General features: G+C 40.7%; 2 protein-coding genes across 5 annotated transcripts in view; one reads left to right on the forward strand and one right to left on the reverse strand.

The window, feature by feature from the left end:
* Positions 1–1,256, forward strand: part of fancm (FA complementation group M) — a 43,082-nt gene extending 41,826 nt beyond the window's left edge. The window contains exons 22-24 of the mRNA XM_085342544.1: positions 107–455; positions 728–1,022; positions 1,109–1,256. Coding sequence (XP_085198670.1) covers positions 107–455; positions 728–1,022; positions 1,109–1,235 — 771 coding nt within the window. The 3' untranslated portion in view covers positions 1,236–1,256. The remainder of the gene's footprint in view (positions 1–106; positions 456–727; positions 1,023–1,108) is intronic.
* Positions 1,257–1,920: 664 nt separating this feature from the next.
* slc25a29l (solute carrier family 25 member 29-like) lies at positions 1,921–9,175 on the reverse strand. Of its 4 annotated transcripts, none has more exons than XM_085343020.1 (4): positions 8,797–9,175; positions 7,156–7,199; positions 5,897–5,980; positions 1,921–5,321 (listed from the first exon to the last, which is right to left on the reverse strand). In XM_085343020.1, the coding sequence occupies exons 1-4, from the start codon at positions 8,828–8,830 to the stop codon at positions 4,551–4,553; spliced, it is 933 nt and encodes a 310-aa protein (XP_085199146.1). In that variant the 5' UTR covers positions 8,831–9,175; the 3' UTR covers positions 1,921–4,550. The 4 variants fall into 4 exon arrangements, with proteins under 4 accessions (XP_085199146.1, XP_085199147.1, XP_085199149.1 ...); XM_085343021.1 differs by having other exon boundaries at positions 6,265–7,199; positions 8,797–8,827; XM_085343023.1 differs by lacking the exon at positions 8,797–9,175 and adding an exon at positions 8,185–8,788.
* Between the last annotated feature and the right edge of the window lie 2,516 nt (positions 9,176–11,691).

The raw sequence follows: 11,691 nt of genomic DNA on the forward strand, positions 1-11,691 counted from the left end.
CTGGTTTTTTTTCTGGGACCAAGGAGCATATTATATTGAGTTATTTAACCTGTTATCACCACAGGTTTAAATCAAGTATAAGGTGTTTTTCCTTTCATTTCCACAGGCAGTCCCAGCCACTCCATTGGCTCCTCAAAAGATCACAGCTGAGAATTTGATAGTGAGTGAAACCTCTGCTCCATCTGGGTCTGTTTGCATCCTGGTGGACAGTCGCTGCATCAGTAGCGGGGTGGAGTTGCTGACCAGCCTGCGTCAGCGACACGCAGCCACCGTCCACGTCTGCTCTTTGGACAGCAGCTACTTCATTGTCAGCAACCGCATGGCGGTGGAAAGGCAGAGCCAATCAGATCTGGCTGCAGCACAGAACCGGAAGCGACTGGCGGAAAGAGTGAACAGCTTGCAGGGGTTGTTTGAGCGCGTGTGCATCATAGTGGAAAAAGACCGAACCAAGACCGGTACGTTTTCAAAGTATGGCTCATTTTCTTTGTAATTGTAAATAAGAATATTCACTGGAGCCTATGAGTGGATGTAGGCATGCTGGAGGGTTGAAACAGCATCTGCATGGCACACATCAAATAGGTTGCCAAATTGGGAGTGCATTTGGTTTAAATGGACAGAATTTAGCAGCGTTTTCCACAAATTCACTGAATTAACAGAGGATTAGACTGAATGATTGCTGCATGAGACAATGTCTTTCTGATCTTTATGTTAACTGTCACTGTCCCAGGTGAGGCATCTCGTCCCTTTCAGCGAACTCGCTACTTTGACAGCACTTTGGCGGCGCTAGTGCGATTAGGGGTCCGCCCGCTCTGGAGCGACGGTGCTGAAGAGAGTGCCGGGCTGCTGGCAGATGTGGCACGTCTGGAGCACCGCAAGGGTCACGGCATCGGCATACCAGTGGAAGTCAAAGGGCAGCATAGGCAGCAAGCACTGCAGCTGTACTTGAGCTTGCCTTCAGTTAACTATGTTCAAGCTCTCAACATGAGCCACAACTTCACATCGATCGCCCAGCTAATAAACAGGTGATGGACGTTGTGTTGTATCGAATTATGAATACTTTCTTCTTCTTCAGTACGTCATCTCTTCTTTACCTGCTTCCTCCCTGCAGCCCGATAGAAGCCATACAGAAGGGAGGGTGTATGAGTCGACCCAAAGCAGAGGAGATCTATCGGTTCCTGCGCTACTCCTGTGACTCCTTCCTCATGAATATGTCAAAATCAGGAAAGAACAGCTAGCATGCTGCTGGAAAAAACACTGCTGGGACTCTATAAACTGAAATACATCTTTTTTTTTTTCATTTATTCTTATGTGTATTTTTTTCACTTCATACATTCTTCTGCTTCTTTCTGTCTTTGTCTCAGGAAGACAGCAGTTAGAATAATACGTTGACTGCATTTAATATGATCTCTCAATGAGAGAAGAGCTTCAGGATCTAGGTTCATCCTTTTTGCACATCAAGTTGAATGAGCACAACACTCAACTTTATATTTATGTTAAAGAACACATTGGGTTTCTTCAAAGTGTACAGTTGACCTGTAAGGTAGTATTAAGCAGCATTGGTAAGAATTCAATAATTGAAACTTGAATAACATAATAATGGATGTTTGTTTTCTTTAATAAACTATATTTTATGTGTTTATTAAAGTAGTTTTGTGCCACATTTTGAGAAGGAAATCTTTTCCAATACCCACATTGAGCTTCTTTGATATCAGCTTACTTCCTCTAGAGGTCAGCCCGTTTCTTTCTAACAGACCACGAAAGCAAAAAAAATGTGATGTTTATTACATCACTTTTTTTTTAACTGAATTGAGACAGCTCATTCTTTCATTCACTTAAAACTTTATTTTGGGGGGTTTGCTAGAAGCCTAATAATTTGTAGGGTTTCCAAATGTTCAAACTTAAAAATGCCCAGCCAAAAAAAGAAAAAGAAAAAAGTAAAGTGTTTTATTTCACTGTTCTCCTTTGGGGTTTTAAATGACATGTTCTACTTTGGTGAAAGGTATTGTACAAGTTGTTAACAGTACAAACAATAGCAACATCAGATATTTACAGCAGCATTTTCTTTTACAGAGATATCAGGAATTACTTGCCAATAAAGATAAACCCACAGGCAAAAAGCGGTAACAACACATGAATGCATTAAAGTAAAATCTGAAGTCTAGAGTTCTCACAAAGCCAAAACAAAACAAGAAAAAGACAAAGAAAACTGCCACATTCAATATATACATTCTCTTTGGACAAATCCAAAGCAGTTTTCAAGACCTCCACATCTAAGCCGGCACTGCGGGCTAAGCTACACCTGGAGGTCAGTGAGCTGTGAAGATGTAGATCATTTACATTAAGGGAAAGTAATGGCTTCTGTATTTAGGACACCTTTCTTGTGAATATTTAATATAATAATAATAATAATGGATACTTTATTGATCCCCATGGGGAAATTACTTGTTTTTCTCTGCATTTGACCCATTCACTCAGTGAAGCAGTGGGCAGCCCACTAAGCAGGCGCCCGGGGAGCAGTGTGTAGGGACGGTACCTTGCTCAGGGGTACCTCAGGGTAGCCGTTAAGTGGATTCGAACCGCCGACCTTCCGATCATGGGGCGACCACTTTACCTACTGAGCTATCCCTGCCCCTAATATAGAGGTGTTCGTGAATGCACTTGCTGCAGGCTGGCTGGGTATAATGCTCATTTTAATGCTGAAGAATGTCAATTGTTAACTATGCAGAAAAAACAGACTTTAAGTTAATATACAAAGGTTAAAAATACAGGAGCCATTACCTTCTCTGCCTCTAGGTGGCAGAAATTAGTGTACTTGACTGGTCTTGGCAAACTGCAAGAGAATCTTCCCTTTGTAAAATTGTAAAATCCATTGGGAGGAATTGTGATTGCCAAAATGTATTTTTAACCATACACATGCTTAATGTCATACCGTAAGGTGCTTTCTTTGGACACACTACAGTGTCCACAACATGATTACATTGCATCTGATTTGGTTTTACAATGACCGCCTCAAACAAAGAAAATATTACACTGTTATTTTTTCTGACCATCAAAAATTATGTCGTACTGCAACAGACCACCATCAGAGCCTCCAATATTTTTCATTACAAACTTTCTCTCTGTACAGATATACAGTCTAAGAAGTGGTATAAAAAGTTTGTGGTAACTGCAAACTTGAAACTTTATACAGCAGCCAGAATTAACTCAGCTACGAGGGAGGTAAAGCTGGTGTAGGCAGAATTTTTTTGGCATCATAGGGCTTTAAAGGGTTAAAGTTTGTTTTGTTTTTTTAAGCCAAGTGTATCATACAGCCAAATCAGTATTTTTTTTTTTTAAATTTCACCAGAAGGTTCAACACTCCATTGTTCAAAAATTTGAATTTTCTGCCAAAAAAACAAAACAAAATCTAGCATCAGAGACTTTAGCTAATTGCATCTTTTCAGTGCTGAGATTATGATGGTGAAAAGTCTGACTGAAATGAAAAACGTCAAGACAATCAAGACACCTTTCCCCCCCAGTTTCCAGCGGAGGACTGATGAATTTTGTTCTGATCCTCCCTTTACTCTTCCAACACATGATTGCGGTGGCTACTTCTGGGTATATGGGGATGTTAAGAAGTCACAAGTCTGATCCGCAGCAGCAATGTAGACAATCGCTTCTAAAATTTTACCCTCTTTCCTGGAAAGAAAAGCGACTGGCCTTTAAACCTAGTTTTATTTTTCTTGGCTGAACATTCAGTACAAGCGACAGTTTAACCCTCTGTTAGCGATTATCAGTGGCTCAGTAGTCGTAGTAGCTAGAGCCCGAAATCACAGCTCGTCTTATGTGCACATTTCAAGGCATGTGTGCAAGCCAATGTTTGTCTAGTGACTTTGGGCAGAGAGGGGAGATCTTCAGGTTAAAAAAAAAAAAGTGCGTTGTGACTTTTTATTTTATTTACCTTTTAAAATTTCTGCCTAATCCAGTTCAAGCTACATGAAGCATTAATGAACATGAAAATTTGCTTGTAACAGTTTACACAAGATGCTACAAAACAGTGTTCACGTGATGCTAAACAGGATAATTTTTGACTATTAAAAATTACCCTAAAAATCATCTTCATTTAACTAATGGTAGAAAGTAACAGTATAAACAGCACCGATTCACAAATATACCAAACGCCGTGCTGTGTGTTTAGGCTTGTGTAATATTATAGGATGAAAACGGCATCATTAGGATCAACGTGTTCAACATTTTCGGGACATCTGTAACAGTCACTGTATGTTACAGTAACTCTTGTAACTGTCAAGTTTATTTCAATTTGCTTAAAAAAGCAAAATATGTACAAAAGCAAAGAGAACATATTTACAATTGCAGATTTTCTCTTAAAATATATATTATTTAAATACTATGTGAGACCACTTGGTTTAAGCTTTATGGACAGATGCTTACCCAAAACATAGCTCTCCTCTGTGATTGTGGACACTAATTAACAGATCCTTGACCTGTGTACAAACTGTCTACAGATAGGTTTGCTTAAAAATTAACAACACTCACTGTTGCACGCCAGCTTACATGCTGGTCGGCTGTGTCTGCGTTTGCAGAGGCTGCAGTTGGACAGACGGCGGCTCAGAGTCTGGAATGCTACACTCTCCACCCTCGCGCATGTACATTAAGAACAAAGTCACAGTGGCAAATGTGGTGGCATTCACTGGGAATGCACGGAGCAAAGTGGACGTAAGTCCACAAGTGAACACTCTCCACCCCTCCTTTTGTATGCTCTGCCTGACACAGTCCATGATACCATTATACTGGTAAACGCCGCCGACCCCATCCGCTTGCAGACGTGACTTGATCACATCCACGGGATAGGTGGACAGCCAGGAAGCTATGCCTGACATGCCACCAGCAAACAGCAGCTTGGGGATCATGTAGGGGTCTTCTGGCTCACAACCCAGGAAGCGTGTCAGCACATCATACGCAAGGAAGTACACGCCAAAACCCGGCGTCTCGCGCACCAGGGTGGTAACCATACCACGATTGATCCCTCTGATCCCCTCCTTATTGTAGATTCTCACCAGACAGTCCAAGGAGTTCTTGTACATTTTCCTCTTAGACTTCTTCTCTCCAGTTCCTTGCATTTGCATACGTGTCTTGGCCAGCTCCATTGGACAGCAAATGACACACTGGATGGCTCCAGCAGAGGCTCCAGCCAAGAACTGGTTGAGAGGTGTATCACGGCCAAGCATGCGCATTGTGTTTCCCTGGACACCAAAAACTATAGCATTGATGAAGGTCAAACCCATCATTGGAGAGCCAATACCTTTGTACAGACCCAGCATCTGCAAACACAGATGTTACTGAGTCAGATCAACACTATAAAAACAAGAAAGTAAGGAGGCTATAGGAAGCAGTGCACTTTTTTCCAGATGTTATCAGCAATGGATTACTAATATGGCTAAAGCAAATAATTATGGGTTGCGTATCGTCTAATAATCTCCTTTTGCCAATAAAGCTACTTCTCAAATACATCCTCATCATTTATTTTACAAGTACATAAACAGCTGAGAAACCACCTTACGTTTGAATATTACTGTGGGGGGGAATAAAGGACATCCATGAGAAACAGACATGAGGTCTGAGGGGCCATGCCCCCTCTTAGCAAAAATAGCATGATGTCCAAAGCTTTATTTAGCTCCTCCAGGAATAAGCTCCTCATTGACCCCAGCTAACAGACCCCCCACCTCGCCCACGTTGCCTAATGTCTTTACTGAGAGATGGGACAGCAACTAAACACTTTAATCAGTGCACAGGACATTCTCCAGATAATAAACAACTCCAGCTTAACACCAAGGATATATTTAAATGTAACCTATTTAATTTAAAGCAAGCACTGTGCTAACAAATTTAAACTCACCGACTCCTGGCGTATGATTGATTGGAAGCAGTGGAACGTCCCACGGTACATAGGTTTATTCACATTTTGAACCTGAAGCCGCACCTGTGGGTGACAGAACTCATTGGAGTAAAAACTGGAAAAAGGCCAAAGAGGACCACAGTAACTACAAACCAAGATCTGTGTAATACAGGTTTTCAGGGAAACAAGCAGTCAACAGGAAGAAAAACAAAGGATGATAAAGGGGGGGTGCAACATGTGGGAGAATAAGAAAAACATTAACCGAGTATGAAGCTGTAAAAAGAACAAAATGTCTTCGGTGCTTTTTATTTTAATATCTCAAAGACATAACAGTGGGTGAGAGAAAGAAAGACCTGGACCATACTTACTAGGTCACATTTCCGTGGAGAGGTTGTTTATTTCTCTCTCTCATCTACAACACAGTGACACTGTTGCTGTTAAAGACAGCCTCCGAGCCCCAAGCAGACACCGGCTCAGGGAGAAATGACATTGAAAGCAAGGGTGTAAAAGAACTATAACCAAACCATTCTCTCACTGCTTGCCTCTAAAGCGGATGCTCCACATTCACACAAGTCTCACGTCAAAACGTCCTCACTTTGCCACTGCTTAATCCAGTCTATGCAACATTTATATGCGAATGGCATCAAGTAAAGAAAACTGTTTTTAGGTTCATTCACATAAATCCTATGCGTCAACCACAGATCATGTAAAAGTTGTGATAAAAATGAATTTGATTTCAACCTTAACATTACAACTAACTTTAATGCATATAAAATCGTGTGGGACTCTGCAGGTACATAGTGATGATTATATAGGCTATGTGACTACAAGTTATTCAGCTAATTAACCATCCCTACAAATCCTTTGATAAATGACGGTTTCATTGAAATCTGTAAAGAAGTGAACGTACTGTCCTGTTCTGAACTCTAACTAATCAGAAGATTTATTCTTCTTGCTCAGTCATCCCATTCCTCTCTTGGGCTCATTTCATCATTCATTTCATTTATTTATTCATTTTCAGGCACAACAAATACCTATATTGAACATAAAATACACAAAACAAAAAACAAAACTTGCCTGAAAAAGGAGTGGGACGAAGAAAACTTATTAAATCCCACCCCTATACTCACTCATCAACAAAAAAAAAAACAATACTCTCAGCTTATCTGGATTTAAATGAAGGCTGTCAGCAAAGTACTGCATGTTTTATTTTTTGTGACTAATGAGCAAACACCAAAGAGGATGCAGCAGACACCCACCTTTACAGTATCAAACGGATGCCCAACCAAAACACCAGCAGCACCTAAAAAACAAAAACAAAAAAGACAGGAATGAACAACTGACTGTTTCACTGAACTATTCTTATTAAAAACTCAAGAGATAATCACCAGACCACAGCATGCAAAAAGTTGTGGTGTTAGAGCAGAGACAGTGGGTGGAAAACATGTCATACAGAAGTAATCTCAGTGCACACAAGGTCATCATATATCCCATGGACTTCTTCTCTTAAGAAAAGAACCACAATATAATAATTGAGTTATAAAGGTACAAATGCACTGATGGCTTGAGTTTGGAAAAAGAAGATGGCTTTTGGTCCAGTAGTTGCAACAGACACCTGTCCATCATGAGATGGAGCCGTCATCAGCTGGTCACTGCACTGCACGAAGTGACGAAAGCTTAACACTGACGAAAGCTCAACACTGGCCTGTCCTTGACTTGTGTCAATATGCCAGAAAATCATTATACAACACTGTCTTCATATCAGATGTTTTCAAAGACTGCACACCAACATGAGGATAATGCACCAGAAATAACACCACTGAATTTCTAAAGATAAATATGTTATGCAAATAAAAAGCCTCTTTGTAAACAAATCATACAGCTTAAAACACTTGGGGTGATTTAAATCTGCCATGTGTTCATGCAAGGTTGTCAACTAGGTTGGGAAACTGATGTAAAACCATTAGGGGAAGGTTAAGAAAACAACTTCGTTATTTTACTCTTGCAGTAACTTACATACTGCATGTATAACTAAAATGCACTGGTAAAGCAATATCTGAACTTTTTATTCCCTTAAAAAAATAATTTCTCAGACTATTCTATATAAATAGTTTAATGTTAGTCCAAATCTGGTACCATTCCTTTGTATTTTGTAATCAGCTACATGTTAAGCCGTTCAAGGGAGATAGTAGTACTAATAGTACTGTAGTATAGTCATTCTACACCGCACTACTGACTCTCTCAATGAAGGTGTTATCTAAGACTAAGTTACAGTGCAGTAACTCTACCTGGGATCCAACAGACTTTGGGAAGTCCTGTCCTTGAACACTGACAAAACAGCTTGCAAAATTCCCACAGGGCTTTTGTGTGAGGCAAAGATGAATGCATGAGCTTAACTTTCTGCGGACCGCCGCCTCTCCTCATGGTAACTCCCTACTTTGGAATGGGTTAGTGGAATGATGAAAGGAATGCAGATATTTGGGGGAAATTGCCCGATAATCACTAAAGAAAAGCTGAGATCACGATCATTTCACATTTCTGGGGTTTCCTGGACGTGTGCAAGTTTAATTGATACGTAGATATATGATGAATGTCGACTATAAACAGCAATCTCTACGTGGGTGCTGCAGATTTGGGAATAACTTCACGTTAGCACTGCAACATAACGTTGAGCTGGGGGGGTTAAAAAGCACCCAGCTCCAGTGTTTTAGTATTCAACCTGTCATTCATGTGGGTTTACAATGTTATCACATAAACTAGCTGGGTGTAAATCGAGAAATCACGGCACGGCACAAATTACACCGCAACAACAGCTTGAGCTTTTGACGATGGAAAAAAACAGAAAGGTGGCTAATGCTAATGCTAGCGTCAACCTGTTAACGTGGCTAGCTGCTACTCACCTCCTACACATCCAGCAGCGAAGTCCAGTGCCATTCCCTCAAAAAAATGCAACGACTGGAAGGTGTCAGGCTAACTTAAGGGCTGATAAAGGTAATTAAAGAGGCGTAAGTGGGAAATGCTTTCTCGGTATCTGTGTAAACTTGGCTATTTACGACCCCCCCGGCTTGGTGTTCAGCCAGGCTGGTTAGCTAGGTAATAGCCTCCTTTACGTTGCTGATGCTCAGCAAACGGAAGATAAACGTCTCTGGCTAATCGCTCGGACGCGAAACTGGAATAAAGCAGTTTTCTTCTCACTGGTGTCCCTTCCTCTCCCTCTATAGAGGTGCTCTTTCAGACAAACCTTTCTATTTCTGTACCGCGGCAGAAGGCGGGTTTTCAAAGTAGAAAAGAAGCGTTTGCCCTTTTTAAGACGGCCCAATCGGATTATTTAGAAGCGGACAACTCCCCCAGAGCCCTCCTCTAGTTGGTACTGTCCGCCCCTCACGCCCATTGGCTGCTGCAGGGGGCACATCACCTACACCAAAAGTCTGAAGCTATCTTTCCTCTACCGTCACATCAACTGTGGTCCTCATCAGCCTTGTGAATTTCCAGTGTGGCAATTTGTGTAGTTATAATGTGGTTTGAATATATAGACTGACGTAACAATGAATCATCCAGTAATGGTTTATAGCTTAAACGTTATGTTTATAACATTTTTGGCTTTATCATAATTGTATTTTTCAGTGTGATTTTATTTATTTTTGCTTAGTCACGTTGTGTGGCCTTGTGACTTTTGGAAGCAGGTGTTTTATGCCCAATGTGCATGTCTGGAAAATGCTTCACGTATTTCCGTGTTGTTTTCAGAATGTTGCATAAGCAACAGGGACTTGACTTTGACTTGACATGAGTAATATAACTATAACTGTTGAGAACCAGCTCCCACTGTTTGACATTTTTGCAAACGATTCCCTCCCTCCATTCCAGTCGCCCCGAATGACGTCACCGCGTTGCGGAGCGTCATTTACCTGGCAGGAAACACGGCACCTAAGCGGCTCAAACGCTCAAAAGTTTGGTTATACTTTACGAGAACGGAAGACAACAGGGCAACTTGCAATACTTGCAAAGTAGATATTTCATTTAAGGGAGGAAACACTACGAATATGCAAAATCATTTGCTCACAAAACACGCGATGACCTTAAATGAATGTCGTGTTTTTAATTCCGCTCCGGACTCGTGAATCTCAACCCAGCAGCAGCGGTAACGTTTGCACGTCCTCTCCCGTTAATGTGGCAGGTAAATAATCAACTAACAGTGCATATTATGTTAGCGCGATCTGCCTTATTACAAAACCTGCCATTACTGTGCATTTAGGTGACCATGATGAGAGAGACAGACAGAGTCTGGCTGGCTCAGATGCTGGCAGTTCTCGCTGCAGTCTACTGGTAGCGTCTCCTTTCAGGCCAGGATAGACGAATGTCACCGAGCAGTGAGTTTGTGGTAAAAGGCTTGCACCTATTTACCACAGCAGATGTCCCCGATTTTCGGTAAGTGAATGTGTTTAATTGTAGGCAGGGACATTACTGGATATTCTTGTGTAGTTGCTACAGAATAATTTAAGTTATACTTTGTTTTTGCTACAGAAGAATATTTATTTTACATTTACAATTTTTTTCCCCCGGGGACCCCGTGACACCCCATTGAAGAGCCATAGGCTGTGGATCTCTTAAGATTTCACTGCTGGGTTTGTAAGGCCATGTTACTCCTAAATTTCTATCTTTTTCAAAGAGAAGATATAAAACAAAGTTCTAAGCTAATCGACCTTAGTGTTCTCCTTTAAAAAAAAAAAAAATCGATAAAGAATCGAATCGTTAAACAGAATCGAAAATGGAATCGGAATCGTGAAAATCTTATCAATACCCATCCCTAAATATAACTGCACGTTCTGCTGGCAGCTCTCATTGTGAAGCAGAACATGCCAACAGTAAGACAGCACCACTGCTGACCATGTATTTGACATTCTGGTGTAAGTAGGCAAGTAGGCTAACACCTGTTTATGGGGAGTTGTGGAAGAGGAGAGACCATCAGCAAGGGCAAGAAAAAAAAATGAAGAAGCAAAACCCATGTGACTATAGAGGAGCTGCAGGGAGGTATGGTGCACTGATTTACTCTTTGGTCTGCCATGCATAAGTATGTTTTCTCTTATGAGTATGGTTTCTGCAGCAGGATAAGAATGCAGATGGCAGATGAGTCTATTTGTTTCCAGGAGCACTTGTACAAAGATTATATCTATACATACACCATACCATCTTTGCTTTGTGCATTCTTTCAGTAATACATAAAGCTCCACATAAATGCAGACAGCAACAGAACTACATTTTATATTCTCTTGCTTTCAAGACAGGCAGTAGATGGCAGTATAATGATTTCTCCTTACTACTTTTAAGCCCATCTTTATGAAAATTAGTTATCTTTATTACCGTTACAGTTTAATTTGCACATTCCCACGTTTAACATTAAGCACTGCACATTTAAAAAGAGGCCGTCACTCATCATTTTATCTTAAAATACCAATCAATCTGAATTAGATTGATTGGCATACAATGCACTATTTTCTATATTATCTATGGTAACCTGTGTTCATATAGTCTTAAACAATTTCCCGTGCATTTCCTACTATTGTATGTAAACGTGTTACATGAATCTGTGGTTCTGTAAGTAATACTAAATGCTAATGCTCTTGTGTTTTAAGACATTGTGGGGAAAATGACTTTGTCTGCGTTACCACAGAAACATTTAAAACACAGCACTGTACATTATGTATACTCACTAGCCACTTTATCAGGTACACTTAACATCTATGATACGACTGTCTCAATCCATTACATCCCAAAAGTGCTCTGTTCGATTTAGATCT

The sequence above is a fragment of the Diplotaxodon limnothrissa genome, linkage group LG19 (assembly GCF_057381915.1).
Source record: "Diplotaxodon limnothrissa isolate DT_005_m linkage group LG19, D_limnothrissa_male_GT1.1, whole genome shotgun sequence".
Classification (NCBI taxonomy): Eukaryota; Metazoa; Chordata; class Actinopteri; order Cichliformes; family Cichlidae; genus Diplotaxodon; species Diplotaxodon limnothrissa.